The 18119-nt window shown below is 40.1% G+C and overlaps 2 protein-coding genes across 2 annotated transcripts; both read right to left on the bottom strand.

Moving 5' to 3' along the window:
• Nucleotides 1-682: 682 nt before the first annotated feature.
• On the bottom strand, nt 683-1757 carry LOC146985212 (P2Y purinoceptor 1-like). Its single transcript, XM_085782961.1, has one exon. It carries the CDS (start codon nt 1698-1700, stop codon nt 732-734), a length of 969 nt encoding a protein of 322 aa, XP_085639087.1. The 5' UTR covers nt 1701-1757; the 3' UTR covers nt 683-731.
• Nucleotides 1758-5521: 3764 nt separating this feature from the next.
• Nucleotides 5522-17256, bottom strand: ccn5 (cellular communication network factor 5). Its single transcript, XM_085782960.1, has 5 exons — nt 16768-17256; nt 14386-14602; nt 12521-12769; nt 8046-8308; nt 5522-5983 (listed from the first exon to the last, which is right to left on the bottom strand). The coding sequence occupies exons 1-5, from the start codon at nt 16828-16830 to the stop codon at nt 5693-5695; spliced, it is 1083 nt and encodes a 360-aa protein (XP_085639086.1). The 5' UTR covers nt 16831-17256; the 3' UTR covers nt 5522-5692.
• Between the last annotated feature and the right edge of the window lie 863 nt (nt 17257-18119).

Raw genomic sequence — 18119 nt, 5'->3', positions numbered from 1 at the left:
ATGTTCACCCAGTTTTTCAATTGTGTTAATACAAGAAATTGAACGTGTACAAAATACATAGGCCTACATGAAAAGTGTCGCCTTTTGACCCTATATATATACGTTAACTTCTGTTAAATTGGGACCTCGGGACAAAATCTCTCTAGTAGTTTTTTATTTAGTTGTGAATATTTCACTGATAGATTTAGTTATCAAATTTTAAAAAAACTAACTTGTTTTACCTGACCAAACAATCTGTAATTTAGCTGGCAGTTTTGACTGTCTATTTATTTCATTTTATTTTATTTTATTTTACCATTTTGTTCTTATCTTGAAACATTCTGTTTATTCTAAACTACTGACTTAGTAGCTGAGCAAATTTTTGTGTCAGTCACAGATCTTTAACAGTCCTGGGCAGCTGCACTTTGCAGACATAATTAAACCTCTAAACACAAAAGAGATACATGATCATCGCTGCAAAGGTGTGAATGCACTTCCTACACTTCCTGTGGGGTAGCCTCTATGCTTGTCTCTGTTTAGATCTCCTTCCTGCTGTAACGGTCCACAGGCCCCACCACAGTCACAGTATGTGGTCTTACAGTAATCTGCAACCATACAGTAAGAACAAACCTACACAAAGTCATTCTTGTTTTTTTGTTTTTTTTATCGTATTATATCAGGTTAGGTAATAGAGCACAATACAATACAATACAATATGATGCAATTCAATTTCATTGTAATTAAAAGACCATTTACAGCGGGGGAACATGACTTGAGGTGAAGGACATCTGTGTGACAGCTTGACGAGCTCGTTGCAGCAGCTGTCTGAGCTGAGCGAGAATATGATTATTCCCATGGAGGTAAACCAGAGGGTTGAGAGCACTGTTCAGACACACAAGGCCACGACTTATCTGATGAGCTATGTAAACTCCATCGGCCCATTCATGGCATATCTTCTGTTTGTCCAGAACTCTGGACCAGAGATTCAGGTTCTTTAACACATGAAAGGGGATGTAACAGACAGAGAAGAGAAGAATCAAGATCAACAACAGCTTCAAGCATTTCTGTGTCAGTACCTTGTCAGTGGTGGTTTTGGAGCAGAGAACTACAATCACATGTCCGTAGCAGCCCAGAGTGATGAGCAACGGGATACAAAACCCAGTCACTGTCCATCCAAGGCTGTATTTCAGGTAATCCTCAACATACTTTTTACTGGTGGTCTCGTAGCATTTCTCAGGCTTGTCTTTAAATGTCTTGGTGTAGAACATGTCTGGAAGACTCTGAACAGCCACCGACAGCCAAACCACCATGGAGATAACCACAGAGTGAGTGACAGTGATTCTTCCCATCACTCTCATTGGATGGACAATAGCCAGGTACCTGTACACACTTATACAAGTGAGGAATCCAATGGTGCCATATAAATTCAGGTTGAAGCAGAATCTTGTTATCTTGCAGAATACATCTCCAAAGATCCACGTACTGTTCTTCAAGTAGTACACCACCAGGAACGGGAGTGTGAGCAGGTACAAAATATCTGCAAGTCCAAGGTTGAGAACAAACACGTTGACGATCCCCAGCTTCTTCCAGTTCTGCAACAAAGACTTCAGTCCCCATCCATTAGCCACCAGACCAACGATGAACACTAAGATCAAAACAGGAGGAAGGAATTTGGCCGTAAAGTCAAAGCTGACACCAGAACACGATGTGTTATTCTTCATCTTGTGGACGGCTGTCAGAGCAGTTCCTTCCTCAAACAAGAATGCAGATTGTGTGTAGCTAAGATACAGAAAGATACAAGATGTGTAAGTGACTTCCTCTTTTATACCACAGCCTCCACATGCGACATTTGAGTTTTTGGCCCCTTTGCAAAAACCCAGGAAATGACATTGGTTATCTGGGCTGATGTTAGAAGCATGAGACAGGCTGGTAACAGACAGCAGGTAGAGCAAGAAAAAGGAGACACATTTAGACATGAAACAAGACCAGTTTAAGGGAAGTGAGGGAAATGATGAACCAGGTGTGTAGGGAGGTGGGAAGGTACCAGGGATGGAAACAAACAAACAGATCTAGGAACAGGAGGAAAATCAAGGGACGTGCAAAAGCACCGCAACAAGCCGGCTGGTTAGATTATGGATAATATGTAAAATCTAAAGTGAATCTACAGGTTTGTTTGAACTTTAGTGATGACGACAACAACAGACAACAGGCCTGTGAATATGGAAACTGAAATAAGTTTGACTCTAGATCAGCAGAATATGCTTCAAATCTTATGTTCATTCTATGTATGTAAAACAGTTGGTAACACTTTACAATAAGGGTCCCTTAATTAACGTTAGTTAAGCATTGATATATGTGTTAATTAATGCTGAGTAATGCATACATAATGATAACTAATTACATTATTCAACTTTTAAATTCATTAACTAACTTTGAGTAGTAAACATTAATTAACTGCTTACTAACAGGCTGCATTAATTAATGTGTTTCCTAATCCTAAGTAACACATAATAATGATTGTTAATATATCTGTAAACAGTTAATTAATGCTTAATAATGTACTAACTAGCGTTAATTAAGGGACCCTTATTGTAAAGTGTTACCAAACAGTCAATAATATTATTAATAAACCTATTTTATATAAGTTATTTAGATGAGTTAAAGATAAAATTGCACAGTGACAATGACGCTGATGTGTAAGTTATTACAGTAGTGAGTGGTATTACCTAATGTTAGCTAGTCATTAGTTTACGTCAGTCAAGGTTTACCACATTCTGAGGTAAAACACAAATAAGGAAGTAAACTTGTTTGGTTGTTAAACACACGCTGCAGCTGAATTAACCCCTAAATAAACCAGTTCATCACAAAAAAAACACAAACTGACAAAACTGTCATGAAGGATGTTTTATTGCAGGTTTGTTGGATTATTAGACTAAATTCAGTTGTCCTACTAAATTGGCAGTTAAGTGTACAGCAGCATTAATGAAGGCAGTTATGAATCTGTTTGTTTTTGTGGCCCAGCCTCAAGCTGCCTCAACAGGTTGGCAGATGTGGTTTTCACAGGAAAAAGAGTGAATCTAAGAATAAATCTATGTACAGAATGACATCTGAGTGTAGACTATTTCTGGCTCATAGTTTGATGTTGACGATGACGATGAAGATCAAGTTCCCCTCAGAAAGAAGAAATGAAACAACTTTGATGCTGTTGATGTTGGATTTTTAAATGAGTTGTAAAATGTTCACTAGACAAACAGTATATCTGTGTGATTATGGGAAATAAATCATCTTCCTGAGCTAGTTTTGAATATTAATATCCACAAATACTGTAATATGATGATGAAGTTTACCATTTACCATCTGGATATAAAACACATCATCATTTTGTTCTATTAGATATTTGTTTTACGAGGTCTCTGTGTCCAAATTCAAAGGGATTTCCTTCAGGAGTTCCCAGTATATTGTGTTCATGAGGCCAAAACTTGAGGTTTTTTATGAGGTCACCATGACAATAATGTTTTCAAAATCTGACAGAGACTGACAGAATGATCTAAAACATAACGACCCTGGATCTGGATCTCTGCATCATTACCGCGGTGGAGGAGAAGGAGGATGTGAAAGGTTTCAAAAGTCATAAAAAGCTACAGCATTGACCAGCATTTATAAAATCTGTGAGTACTGTAATGACATGAAAAAATATAAAATCACAAACACAAACATTATCAGGAGTACAGCTGCAGGACACATGTTAAATATTGACATTTTTCACTATACATAAGACACATCTGTCCAGAATTATTTACAGCAAACAGAAGATGGAGAAATAAGTGCAATGACTACAAAACACAGAAACAAAACTACACAAAGTGAAGGATGCCTCACTCCAGTCAGAAAACATACAAACACAGATCTGTCAAACAAACGAGTCCTTTTATCTTTATGACCAAATTAACATCATGGTCAATTGTCCTTAATTCATACTTTGGGATTTTTTTTTGGTGGAAAAACTATTGGAATTCAAAGAAGTTCTGTTTTTTTTCCAAGATGACTCAGACTAAACCAGAGTAAAGAAAGAAAATATTTTGTATTATTTGGTGTCAAACCATCAACTTGACTGGTTCAGTCCTGATTGTTTCCAGTTGAGGAACATTGGAGAAATCAGACTCCAACTTCTATTAAAATGTTGAATATAAAAAGAACCAACGTCACAGAATAAACTAGTTCTATACTGCAGGTTTTCACTACTGGCTTCCTGTCTCTTCCTGTGACCTAAGAGACACAATCTCTTGAAGGAGTCGTCGTGCTCTTTAATATCTGGGAGGGAAAAGTCTCAGAGAAACTAAATCAGTGCACATCTTTAACAAGAGTCTTTAACTCTTGTTTCTCTGTTTCTCCCTGTAAAGCACTACGGACTTCTGTTTCTAAAAAGTGCTACGTATTCTCAGTAATGGCCCTTTTCCACCAGCGCTACCTGGCTCGACTCCATTCAGTTTCTTTGCTTTTCCACTAGAGGCAGTAGCCTACCTGCTACCTGCTACCTGCTACTTTATTTGGTACCGAGGTTCCAAGCGAGTCGAACCGATACGAAAACATCACGTCAACCAGCTGCTGGCCACTGATTGGCCGGAGAGTGTCGTCAATGGAAGACTCATGACAACTGTATTGGGAAAACACACTCTCGGAGGTTTTCCTATATGGTCTGTACTCTGTTTTAGCGTCTTCCCTGTACATTCTATGTATGGTAAAACCTTGAAATGTACAGTATGTTTAGTGTTTTGACACTTTACGACCCCCCGTGGCTGTTTTTGTTACTCTCAGCACGGTGCCGTAGTCTGGTACCATAAGCAAGTTCTTTGTCAGAGACAGTGCGCATCTTTCCAACTGGTGACGTAACTGTTGCTGTTTGGGAACGCCCACTTGCAAGTGAATAAACTGGCAAGACGTTCATCTTGTTTGCGAGTACTCAGTTTTAGAAAGTTCCCACTACACAACTGACACAAGAATCAATCAATCTGTTCTGCAACTGTTGTTATTCTAATGCGGAAAACTACACCGTAGTCCATCGAGGAGATGCAGACGAGTGAGTTTGGAGCTGGTGAAAGATGGAAAATGACCGAAACCGAGTGGAGTCGAGTGGAGCTGTAACTGTGTAATGGAAAAGGGCCGTAGATGTGTTTACATGCTTGATTTGGCCGACGTCCAGATCAACATTCATCCCACCTCAGTCACAGTTTATATCCAAAAAGATCAATTTCTCCCTCAAAGGTCCATTGATTAGAAGATGCGGTAACACTTTACTTGAATAGATATTCATAAGACTGACATAACACTGTCATACACATCAATGAATACTTATGACAGCTGTGGTTAAGTGTCATTCAGTAAGTTATGTCACTTTTGATGCAAAGTTGACATTGTTTGAGATGTTTTTGTTCTGACAACTTGACATAAAGACAATTTAAACTGTCATAGCAGACCTAATGGACAAACTTTAAAAATTATGTCAAGTTCTCATAACAAAAACATCTCAAACAATGTCAACTTTGCATCAAAAGTGACATAACTTACCGAATGACACTTAACCACAGCTGTCAGAAGTATTCATTGATGTTTATGACAGTGTTATGTCAATCTTATGAATACCTATTCAAGTGAAGTGTTACTGAAGATGCCCATGTGGATCCACCTGATGATGGATCAGTCCGACTGCCCCCCCTCAGGGCCTGTAGGCCCAGAAGGCGGGGTTTCTGTACGGGGAGTAGGGGCAGTTGTTGTGACAGACGCAGGAGTGGATCATCATGACGGCTCGCTGCAGCAGCCGGCCGGAGGAGCAGCGGAAGGTCACGTCGGCCGTGGTGGTGTGGTACGGCGTGCAGCAGCGGGAGTCGCTGCACTGACCGCAGTACCGCAGCCGGTAGGGACGCGTGCTGTAGCAGCCGTGGTGCAGCAGCCGGACCGGCCCCGGGGACGAGGAGCTGGCCTTACAGCGGCCCTGCTGCTGGGGCCACTGCAACACACACACACACACAGTCAGAGGAGATAATATATAACAGAGTCAAGATGTTTATTGTCATATACTGTACACAGCTTAAAGGGATCAAAGTTAAACTTCAACATTTTGTCAAATTGGCCCATTGCCATTTTCCCTATAGTCATAGCAGTAGGTTTGTTACCAGACAGAGTTGTTTTAGAGGGAATTCATGCAAAACCGCTGATGCACGTTGCCTTCAGGGACAGTTTTTCATCAAGCAGTCTCTGAATTTACCCTGTATTTACCTCGAAAACGGCTCAATTTCGTAATGTTGTGAATCCATAATGTGGTGAATGTGCAGGTCACAACTTGTCCACCAGAGCGTTGTGGAGTTGTTGGATTGTGTATTTGATGAGTTTGATGAGGGAAACCAAGAAATCCCTTAATGAGCCTCCGTAGCGTAGCTCTGAGCAGCTCACGGCTCTGCTCCACCGTTCTAAAAATAGCTTGCACCGACAATTAAAGGTAACGACCCTACTGCTATAGGGATTATGGCAATGGGCTAATTAGCCAAAATGTTGAACCATCCCTTTAAAAAAACATGCAATTAAATTCTTACTTACATTAAAGAAAGGGGTAAGAAATTAATAGAAGAAACTAAGAAATATTTAAGATAAAAACATGCCTGAATGCATTAGATCAGGGATTCCCAAACTGAGGTATACAAAGAGACTTAAGGGGTTTACACACAAAAAAAACACAACCTTAAAGTTGAAACCACGATAAAGAAGTTGAACCTCTGATTGAACTTGTTGGACAACAGCAAAACATAAGTGTTTCTGTACTTTCATGGCTTTTTGTGCGCAAATGAACTCTGTTTGACAGAGTGAAACACAATATAACTGCAGACCCTTTTAAAGACAAGGAAAGTATGCAGGAGTTTGGGAACCACTGCATTAGATCATTGTCAAGGTCCTACCAGATCAAAATACCTGAAATACAGTCAGAAAGTCAAATGTGATCTAGATCCAACACAAACGCCTCGTCTCAACCGGTTTTAATCTGGTCTCTTGACCTACAAACCAGCAGATCAGTGCTTCACTGAGAAAATGATATTAGTTATATAACCACATTTCAGCCACAACGCTGCAGCCAGTTAAAGCAGGAAACCTCCAGACTGTGTTACTGCTTTGTGTCCAGCGTGTAATGTGGTGATGGCGACTAGAGAGAGACCACGTGGCACCAAGACCATGAAGATACGGTTAAAGTTGGTCAACATATGTAATGTCAGAGAAATACTGGTGAAGGCTAATAAACAATAAATCATGAGGTCCAATAATTCCTACGGCTCTTATTTTTTTTAATTCTAAGCATGAACTTCACAATAAAAGTCTGTCTTGGTTCTGTCCTGTTTTGATTTGGTGTTGTAGATTTTATTTAGATTTGGTTGTGCAACAGTCACAGAATCTTATTTCATATCTTTATATCTGGTAGGCAGTGTGGCGTGGTTAGAGCAGTGGAAAAGGGAGTAATGACAGCATTGGTCCAATGGCAGCGCCTCCTGGTGGAGGAATATGGGTTTTGCAAAAGAACTGACATCTCTGCATTGTTGGTGAATGAGCAGTGTGGTGTTTTCAATAATTTAAGGACATTTATAGATCACCCACATTAATAGCATCATTGAGGATCCTTTACAGATAAACATTAACACATAGGTGAGTAAATAAACAAAAAAACAGTTGTCTACATTAATGTTTCAATCTACATTTTGTAATAAACTAATTATAAGTATAATCTGATATGACCAAGACACCTAAAAACAAAAACACGGCCGTTTTCATCAGTTTACAAGCAACTGGGCAACACACATACATTGGAGTGAATGGGTTTTCTGGGCGCTTTTGCAACACCCATATCCTGCCACTAGGGGCGCAAAACCCTTAAACCCTTAAACCCTTAAACCCTTACCACGGGAGTCAATGGTGGTGTCCTTACTCTCTTTTACAGCGCTCTAGGCGTGGTGTGTTGTATTGTGTTGTATTGTGTTGTGTTGTGTTGTGTTGTGTTGTGTTGTGTTGTGTCCTGTTGCGGAGCTCACCGTGTGTTTCCTGCGAGGCGGCGGCGGCGGCTGAACTGCGCTGCAGGGTCGGACTTTACAGAGTCTTGTCTCCATCTGCAGCTTGCAGGCCGGATTCTGGTTGGAGACGCGCGTGGAGACGCCGGCGCCGCAGCTCTGGGAGCAGGCGCTCCATTGGCTGCTCTGCTCCACACAGGGAGGGGGGGGCGGGGGGGGCGGGGCCGGTTGGTTCAGGGGGCGGAGCCTCGGGAGCGACGGCCACAGCCGGTTGTCGGGCCTCATGGCTGCTGGGAAACCAAATAAACCAAATAAACACCGAGCAGTAATTTCAATCTTTTTGCTTCTCCACCAAGATATCGGGGCCGGATTAAGAAACGTCTTAAGATCTAAAATTAAGAAGTCCATAAGAAAGTTCTTAAGTGCAATTCCTCAATACTTTCTTAAGATTAAGAACAGTAATTTCTTACGAATTTCTTATTTTTCCTACTTAAGAACTTCTTAAAATTTGTCACTGCATTGCATTGCACGTGCCATTTTAAGACAGGTCAAGGTTGTCTTAAGAAAAAAGTAAAGAACAAATTTAAGAACTTTGATTTCAAGAATACCATTTATTCTTACGTTTTTTCTTAAGAAGAAACTTAAGAAGAAAGTTGAGAAAATACTTAAGAACTTTTTTGGAGAATATGACTTCTCTTTTTTCTTAAGACTGAAGTTAAGAAAAAAAATGACACTTTTTTTCTTAAGAAGGTTTTGTGAATCTGGCCCCAGGTCTCCCTTTTTTGTTGTTTTAATCATTTATGAATGTGATGTTTAGACCTCGTAACTTTTCATCTAGATATAAAACCCTGCAGGATATTCCAAGTGTGAAACACACCCTCGGGCCGGGTGCCGCTCCCTGCAACAGACGACATGTGTGAAACTCTCTAGAGACGTTGCTCGGATATAAATGTTTGGGTCTTTCCTTTACCATCACTGATCTTTCCTTGCAAGGAAATAAAAACTTGTCATCCGGCAGAAGTCTCTGCAAAGGAGTATTAGGGCCAGGCAAAGAAAAAAAAAAAACAGGCAAAAAAAAGAAAAATCCAGCACAAGAAAAAAAAAACAGTTACAAAAAAAAAAGTTAGGCAAAAAAAAGGCCAGGCAAAGAAAAAAAAAAGAAAAAACATTCCCATGTGGATCCTTCTTTTTTCTTGAGCTGGATTTTTTTTTCTTTTTTTGGCCTGGCTAATACTCCTTTGTAAGTCTCTATTATTCACCAACAGCAAGTGACAGAAAATTTCCACAAGATGTATGGCAAGCCATTTTAACATTTAAAAGCCAGATTGGATATGTGTTGTAGATATCTGTAATTCAGTTTTGCCTCTAGTCAAAAAGAACATTTCAGATATCTGCAACTACGTTCTTCATATCCACAACTGTCATTTCAGATCCACAACTACGTTCTTCCTAGGACAAATGACGTCACTGTAACCATTCATGTGTATGGGGTTTGTCATTACAGATATCTACAATTCAGTTGCAGATATCCGCTATGTGAATTACAGATATCTGTAACTGAATTACGACTAGTACTAATTCCAGTTTGAGGTATCTACAATTTCATTCTGACTAGTCATAATTCCAGTTCAAGATATCTTTAATTCACCTCAATTAAAGATATCTACATGTCCCTTTTCGGATATCTGTAATTAAGTTTTGACTAGTCAAAATGACGTTGTAGATATCTGTAACTGGAATTAGTACTAGTCGTAATTCAGTTACAGATATCTGTAATTCACATAGTGGATATCTGCAACTGAATTGTAGATATCTGTAATGACAAACCCCATACACATGAATGGTTACAGTGACGTCATCTGTCCTAAAGGAAGAACATAGTTGCAGATATCTGAAATGTTCTTTTTGACAAGAGGCAAAACTGAATTACAGATATCTTGAATAAAAAGTCCAACTATTCAAAATGTAGTTACGACCAGTCAGAAAGACGTTGTTGATATCTACAATGTTAATTCCGGAGAGTCAAACTTAGCTTTTAAATGTTAAATCCACTTGCCATACAAGATGTGTAATGATTCCTATGTTATGAATCAGCTACGACCCCCCCCCCCCAGACCCTCAGGTGATCGAGTCAACACTTCATTGTCACTCATCGTCTCCTCGTATGACGGACTCACGACCATCTCTATACTTGTTATCTAATGTGTCTGTTGTCTGCAAAACTAATGGCCTCTTGTGATGTAAATAAAGTTAAAGTTGAACTTCCTGTTGCGGAGGAGCCGTCACTGGATAACTTTGATGATGATGAGATGATGGGAAGGCAGGTTTAGAAGTTTGAAGGAGGTTCTTTAATTGAATATGGTTTCTATTCAGACTTCTAGACAAGTATTCATAATGGAAATGAGAGGTCAGAGAGTCAGATCTGACTGGAACTGGATTATGAAGCGTCGGTGTCTCCGGCTGAGTCACAGCTCCACTGATAATGAAACCGAATGACTGTGACCAGGCTGAAGGAGATGCTGACTGAACTTCTTTACCCCGGTGAATCATTTCCAGTAACTTTATCGTCTCGTCCCATTGTTCTTTTTTTTTTGCTTTACAAAAATCTCCATTCAAGTCCAAAGCTTTGAATTTTTGTTCATACAAAAATCCAAAACAAATTTTTTCTGCAGCCAAAGCCAACACGTAAAAGTCATAACAATCAGCTGCTTTTCAGGCATGACATGGCAGCATTTGTATTCAAGAACAAAATGTTCCTTTGCTGTTCTCATAATGTAGTTTGACTCAGACACTGTTTGGAATTCCAGATGTTTTTAGAGTGGCTTCATTTCCCCAACACACACACCCCTCCCTCTCTCACACACACACCCCTTTTAATGGAGTAATGTAATCTCAACATGGCTTCATATGTTTAATTGTCACACAGCTGCGGTTGGTTTGTTGTTATGAAACTAGGAAACTTGGTGACGGGTGAAAAAGAAAAAATGTTTTGACTTGGCCAAAGAAATCTGGGTTATATTTGGACTCTGGGAGTTTTTCCTTTTGCCCCAGACCACACCCCAGTTTAATGCATAAAAAACGCTCCAGTAAAAACTTCCAGACATGACCACCAGTGACAGAGGAGGGGCCGGGCCGTCGATCGTCAGCGAGAAACAAACCAAGATGTGGAGACACATCTGGAAAATATGTCATAAATATGAGGATCAAACCTAAAGGAGAAGTTCAACAGTTTGGGATCTGAGCTGAATTTGTGTCTCTTTAATTCACAAACTCTTCATTTAAAGTCTTTCTTACATATATTCATGAACAAAATAAAAACATATTTGAAACCTATTGTACATTGGAACATATGTCTAGCCAATGAAATATGAAGTTTATATTGCAGATCATTATTATATCCTGTTTATGTATAAATTATGGTTCAAAAGTCTGAGACCTCTTTCCTAAAACAGGAAAATAGATGATAGAATTTTAAATGAATAATAAATTAATCAATTTATTAATTGAGAAAAACACAAGTATAAGAAATTGTATGTATGTTGTTTGAAAAACTATAAATATAAATTGAATATGTATCGTTAACATGATTGCAATGTGGCTACCGTATAGAAATGAATCATACACTGCAAAAACTCAAAATCTTTCCAAGAATATTTGTCTTATTTTTTGTCAAAATGTCTCATTTCTACTCAATACGAACCTCTTTCCACTTAAAATAACCTAAAAATGAACTTGTTTTTAGATCATTTTCACTTGTTTCAAACTAATCTTCACTTGAAATAAGTAGAAAAATCTGCCAGTGAAAGCAAGTTTTTTGTGCTTGTAATAAGAAAGAAAAACTTGCTCCACTATCAGATTTTTCTACTTATTTCAAGTGAAAATCTGCTTGAAAGAAGTAAAAGTGTCTAAAAACAAGTTACTTTTTATGTGATGAGTCTTATTTTATGTATAATGAGGTTTGTTGCAACTAGAAATAAGACCAATGTTCTTGGTAAGAGTTTGAGTTTTTGCAGTGTAAAAGAATTTCACGGTGCGTGGAGGCTCATAAATGTAGTGTGAAAACACTTCGTTGTCCCTTTAACACAATATAACGTGGCAACGAATTCCACTCTAAGATAGCTCTGAACAAAACAGATTTCTTCATCACATTAGTGTTCGCTTTAGGCAAAGTAAACCTCCCTTCTATAGCATGTCTTGTCGGATAATTATGTTGACTCCACTGATGTGAAAACAAACAATACAAAAAATTTGGAGACTTGTTTACAATAATATTCCTAAGGAAGTTCAACAAAATGTAAGAACTTATTTGAGTGACAGTTAGCCAACCAACATTAGTTCTGTAGGAGCACTGTAGTACACAGCGTGCTGCTTTATTTTGTGCCACTTGTACTTTGTTCAGATCCTTCATTGAAGCACTAGACCAAATTGGAGAACAATAATCTAGCTGTGACAGAACTAATGCATTTGCAACTTGTTTGGCGATGTCTTGTGGTATTTACCTGTGATGGCGTCCTGGATGACGGTGTTGTCCAGGTTCTCACAGACCCACTCCCTGCAGCACTGCCCCGGCAGGCGGACCAGCTGGGGGCGGGGGCAGTCGGGGGAGGGCAGGCGTCCGGTCAGGGGACAGGCCGACACGCAGGACACGGCGCCGCCATGGCAACGGCAGTAGCTGTCACAGGACGGCTGGAAGGACTGGCCCTCCTGGTAGCTGACGCCGTTCACCTCACAGCCCAGATCCTCCTGAGCTGAGGGAACACACACAAGGTCAAGGTCAACTCCGACTGCAGTGGGAAACTTAAAGGGATAGTTCACCCAAAATTGAAATTTCACTCCTCCCCTTCATGTGGACTAAGGGCTGGGAGAAGTTTCAGAGTCCTCCGTGGCTTCTCTGAGTTACAGGGGGTCTCGGCGTAGCAGTGCATGTCCATATAACGGTTGCAAATGGATATCAACTGTCTTCGTAACAAAAAGACACACCAAAACACATCCAAATATACCTCCATAGGTACAAACAAGTCTATATTTCAAGCTTGTTTTGTAGCGGAAGCTTCTCGAAGCTCCTCTTCCCAGTTCGTCCAAATTTGACGACGCCGAGACCCCCTGTACACTGCAAAAACTCAAAATGTTTCCAAGAATATTTGTCTTATTTCTTGTCAAAATGTCTAATTTCTAGTCAAAACTAAACTCTTTCCACTTAAAATAAGACTCATCACCTAAGAAGTGGAAGGAAATCAAAGAGAGAGAGAGAGAGAGAGGTGAGGACACTGGAGCTGCTGTCTCTGCCAGTGGTTGTTGGAGTTTTCATGGGGAAGCTGCATGGCCTCTACTGAGAAACTACTGACGAGTGTGTTTTTCAATCCACGAGTGTTTTCTCTGCAATCTATCACGCTGAGAGCGCCGTCGTTAGAGCAGCAGCAGCAGCCTGGAATAGAACTGGTCCCACATTTAGGCTTACTGTGACAAAACGGTAACTCCTATGAGAACAAAACACAGATCACATTGCTCTAAGGACTTCCTGAAAGATTTGGTACGATTTGGTGTTTCTACAGTAAATATTTTGGCGACGCTGGCAGTTTTAAAACATCGGTCCGTTCTGCTTCTCTCAGAAAATATTTGTATTGGAGTCAATGAGGAGCAGAGACAGATGTGGCCGCACTCAGAGGCTGATAATTCAAATTGTGTAAGTCTCTCTGATATTTTGAGCACATGGTGAGAAACAGAACAAGTTTGTCTACAAATTTGGAAAAAATCATGTGTGTAGAGTGTAAATTGTGTCCAGGAGGAGTGTGGAAAGAGTAAAAATCTGGAGTTTTTCTGGCATCTCTCCCACTCTAACCGATGACGTCACCTACTCTGACACGAACATTCCGTGCAATACACACCCATTATAATCTCATAATTTCTCCAAAAATGATCATGGTCATTGATCAGGGATTGATCAAAAACTATATGACCTATCAAAATAAAAGTAATACGACAATACACAAGACTTGTGTCTACTGTTTAAAGTTTAAATGAAGTCTCTAGGTGAAAGTATGCCTGAGCAGTAGACGTTTGTTAAACTCCAATGATTGGTCTTTTTTGCTCTTTTTTTTCCGCCCGTCCCATTGACTTCAATGCAAAATTTTGCGCAGTTGGCCCGTGGCCCTAATAATAAAAGTGGTATAAAATAATCGAAAAAAATTAAATAATAATAATAACTTCTAGAAAAAAGAGGCAAAATTTCAAGAAAAAGTTGGAGACCCCCTTGAACCGTCTCAAGGACCTGGACCCCACTTTGAGGACCGACTCCTCAGGGTCAGAACCGGTTATTGTCTCCGGCCGGTTGAAAGTGGCTGGCAGCTATCTGTGACCGTCTTACCGACACACTCCCCCGGCTCTCCGGGGAAGCTGGCGCTGTAGTCGCAGTGCAGCTCCTTCTGGGCGTCGCAGGGCGACATGTCGCTGCAGGACTCGCCCCGCTGGCGGGAACACACCGAGCAGCAGCTGCAGCCGTCCAGCACCAGAGAGACTCCTGGGGGGCACTGAGGGGGGGGGCCGGGGCAGAGGCACGGCCGCTCGCACAGCTGGCACAACACCTGTAAGAGACCAGGACAGGAAGCATCCAATCAGAGATATAATCTTAAAGGGATAGTTCACCCAAAATTAAAATTTGACTCATTATCTACTCACCTGCGAAATTGTCCCGAAAAAAATTAAATAAGTCTATATTTCAAGCTTGTTTTGTAGTGGAAGCTTCTTGAAGCTCCTCTTCCCGGTTCGTCCAAATTTGACGAACCGGGAAGAGAAGCTTCCGCTACAAACAAGCTTGAAATATAGACTTATTTAATTTTTTTCGGGACAATTTCGCATTTCGGGGCTTCAATACAAGAGGGACATTACATACGAGCAGCATGGAGGTATCTGGATGTTTTTTGGTGTGTCTTTTTGTTACGAAGACAGTTGGTATCCATTTGCAACCGTCATATGGACATGCACTGCTACGCCGAGACCCCCTGTAACTCAGAGAAGCCACGGAGGACTCTGAAACCTCTCCCAGCCCCACATGAGGGAGAGTAGATAATGAGTGCAATTTCAATTTTGGGTGAACTATCGCTTTAATCTCATTTCTGCATATTCATGTGAGAGAGAGTTAGAGAATGTTGTTGTGTTCTTCTCAGGAACTGGATCCGGCTCCGTCGGCCAAACCACTGGTTCCAATTACACGAGTCTGGTGCAGCCAGAAACACAAAACCCAGAGCAGCACAACCCCACCAGGACTTCTACTTCACACACTCACACTGTCCAGCACGGTCACACACACACACACACACACACACACACACACACACACACACACACACACAGCCCAACACACACCACTACACTTTCTTTCCACTATTACTCATCAACTTGTGAAGCACGAGGCGACGCGAGACATGATCACACTGGAGAGAAACGTGAACATGCACAGTCAGAGTTACATAAACGCTGCTGGCTTCACTTCCACTGGAGCGACTCCACGCCTCATTACAGCTAATTAATTGATCATCAATTAATATTTTTTTTGTTTCAAAGAAGTTTCCTTCTTTGAAACAAAAACAAAAAGTCTGTCTGAAGAATGTTTGTCTTCTTTTAATGTGTTTTGAGCCACATCAAAGATGATTTTCTGTGACAGAGACAATAAAGTTTTTCTAACCTAATCTGATCTAAAGATAGATAAATGAATAGATAAATAAATAAAAACTCCATGCAGTTCCTGTCTGTGAGCTCATTACACTGCAAAAACTCAAAATCTTACCAAGAATATTTGTCTTATTTATAGTCAAAATGTCATTTCTAGTCAAAACAAATCTCATTCTAGACTCATCACATTGAAAAGTAGCTTGTTTTTAGACACTTTTTACTTCTTTCAAGCAGATTTATACTTGAAATAAGTAGAAAAATCTGATAGTGGAGCAAGTTTTTCTTTCTTATTACAAACACAAAACAAATTGTTTTCACTGGCAGATTTTCCTACTTATTTCAATTGAAAATTAGTTTGAAACAAGTGAAAATTATCTAAAAATGCAGTGTTTTTCTGTTCTGGCTCCAACTTTTCATCTCAAAATGAGAACAGACAAGAAGCTGTTAAATCACCATGGTAACTACATCCTGGAAACAGAGACTGGTAACTGATAAATAAATAAATGAAAACAGCATTTCAACACTTGTCAACAAACTGAGCCATGAGACATGAAGTAACAGGAAGTGAGCAGCAGCAGCAGCAGCAGCAGCAGTAGTAGTAGTAGTAGTTACACTGCAAAAATTCAAAATCTTACCTATCTTATATTTGTCTTATTTCTAGTCAAAATGTCATTTCTAGTCAAAATAAATCAAATTATACTAAAAAATAAGACTCATCACATAAAAATCTGCTTGTTTTTAGACACTTTTTACTTCTTTCAAGCAGATTTTCACTTGAAATAAGTAGAAAAATCTGATAGTGGAGCAAGTTTTTCTTTCTTATTACAAGAACAAAACAACTTGCTTTCACTGGCAGATTTTTCTACTTATTTCAAGTGAAAATTAGTTTGAAACAAGTGAAAATGATCTAAAAACAAGTTCATTTTTAGGTGATGAGTCTTATTTTAAGTGGAAAGAGGTTAGTTTTGACTAGAAATTAGACATTTTTACAAGAAATAAGACAAATATTCTTGGAAAGATTTTGAGTTTTTGCAGTGTAGTAGTAGTATTTGACTCTGGAGGTGAAGTGAGGCCTCACCTGTGTCGCCACGCTCAGCAGCACAGCCACAGTGATCACACAGTCGCTCAGCGGTCGCTCCATGGAGGCTGGTGTATCTCTGTCTCTCTGTCTCTCTGTCTCTCTGTCTCTCTGTATCTCTGACTCTCTGTATCTCTGTCTCTCTGACTCTCTGTGTCCCTCTGACTCTCGGACCGGAGCGCAGCAGCTGTTTGCTAACTGCTCATTCTTGCTCCTGCTGACATTTATAAAGTCTGGACTCTGATGTCACGGGCTGACTACCGTGTAAACAGCCGCTGGACCGGCACCAGAAATGTTTCACATTCCTCCTCCTTGCTGCCCATTTCCACTTCCAGACACACACAGAAACACACACACACACCTCCACCCCCAACTCTTTCCCCTCTTTTTCCTTCTCCTCCCTCTCTTTCCAGTCTTGTGGCGCTCTGAGTTTACACAGCTTAACACGAGCTGAGCACAGAAAAATACATTAGCCCAGTCGTCTAGAGTCAAACAACCTCCAGGGCTTCTTCTTTTTTTTCTTTTTTTTTTGTGGTGATGACTCTGATTCCAGTTGATGAGATTTGTTGCTGTTTTGTTTTTAAAAAGCTGCAGTCAGTCAGATAAAGCAGCTGATATTTCCACTATTTCATTTGTCATTTCCCTCCAAAACTATAAATTGAATATGTATCGTTAACATGATTGCAATGTGTATTACCATATAGAAATGAATCATACTCTGCTAAAACTCAAAATCTTTCCAAGAATATTTGTCTTATTTTTTGTCAAAATGTCTAATTTCTACTCAATACTAATACCCTCAATACTAATACCCACATGGTTGTGTGTGTCTGCCTGTCTAGCCTCTACCTGCTCTTTTTACTAAACTTAACCAACTCCTTTCTTCATTGCCTAAACCCAACCAGTGCAAAATCTTTTTTGGGGGAAAAAATACGCTATTAAAGGAATTGTCGGAAAGGCAGGATGTTAAAAAAGAAGAAGAAAAATACCGTCATTCCGACCATAGGAGGCAAGAAGAGTCAGAATGAAGGGACGTTTGATAGAAAATTAAGTGTTGCCATTTAGACAATAAGAGGCCAATGTCGGACTGGTGGGATGTCAGAATGGCGGTTGCCCCCCATGTGGGGCAATTTGTTGTACAGCCAGCAGAGAATCAACAGCTAGCCTACAGCAACAAACAAACAACAATACACACACACGATTACCACAATATATGACAGATACAGTGCACTAATGTTTGGGGGCACTGTCACAACCCAGGCGTTAGGAGCTGAGGATCTGTTGGAAGTGTAAAAAAACATGCTAGACCGTCCAATTTACCCCCCGTTGGCGCGTTGCCTTCGTTGACTGCA

Source organism: Trachurus japonicus, chromosome 7 (genome assembly GCF_045865225.1).
Source record: "Trachurus japonicus isolate A0001 chromosome 7, Traja_1.0".
Classification (NCBI taxonomy): Eukaryota; Metazoa; Chordata; class Actinopteri; order Carangiformes; family Carangidae; genus Trachurus; species Trachurus japonicus.
Note: the sequence above shows the minus strand (reverse complement) of the source record. Positions and strands in the feature narration are given on the sequence as shown.

Bases quoted from the DNA above. Each gene is read 5' to 3' on its own strand.
- LOC146985212 (XM_085782961.1), bottom strand. From the start codon at position 1,700: ATGAAGAATAACACATCGTGTTCTGGTGTCAGCTTTGACTTTACGGCC.
- ccn5 (XM_085782960.1), bottom strand. From the start codon at position 16,830: ATGGAGCGACCGCTGAGCGACTGTGTGATCACTGTGGCTGTGCTGCTG. The intron at 14,603-16,767 runs GTGAGGCCTCAC...GGTCTCTTACAG, and splicing joins TGCTGAGCGTGGCGACACAG to GTGTTGTGCCAGCTGTGCGA. The intron at 5,984-8,045 runs GTGAGCTCCGCA...TGTGTGTTGCAG, and splicing joins CGCCTCGCAGGAAACACACG to TGGCCCCAGCAGCAGGGCCG.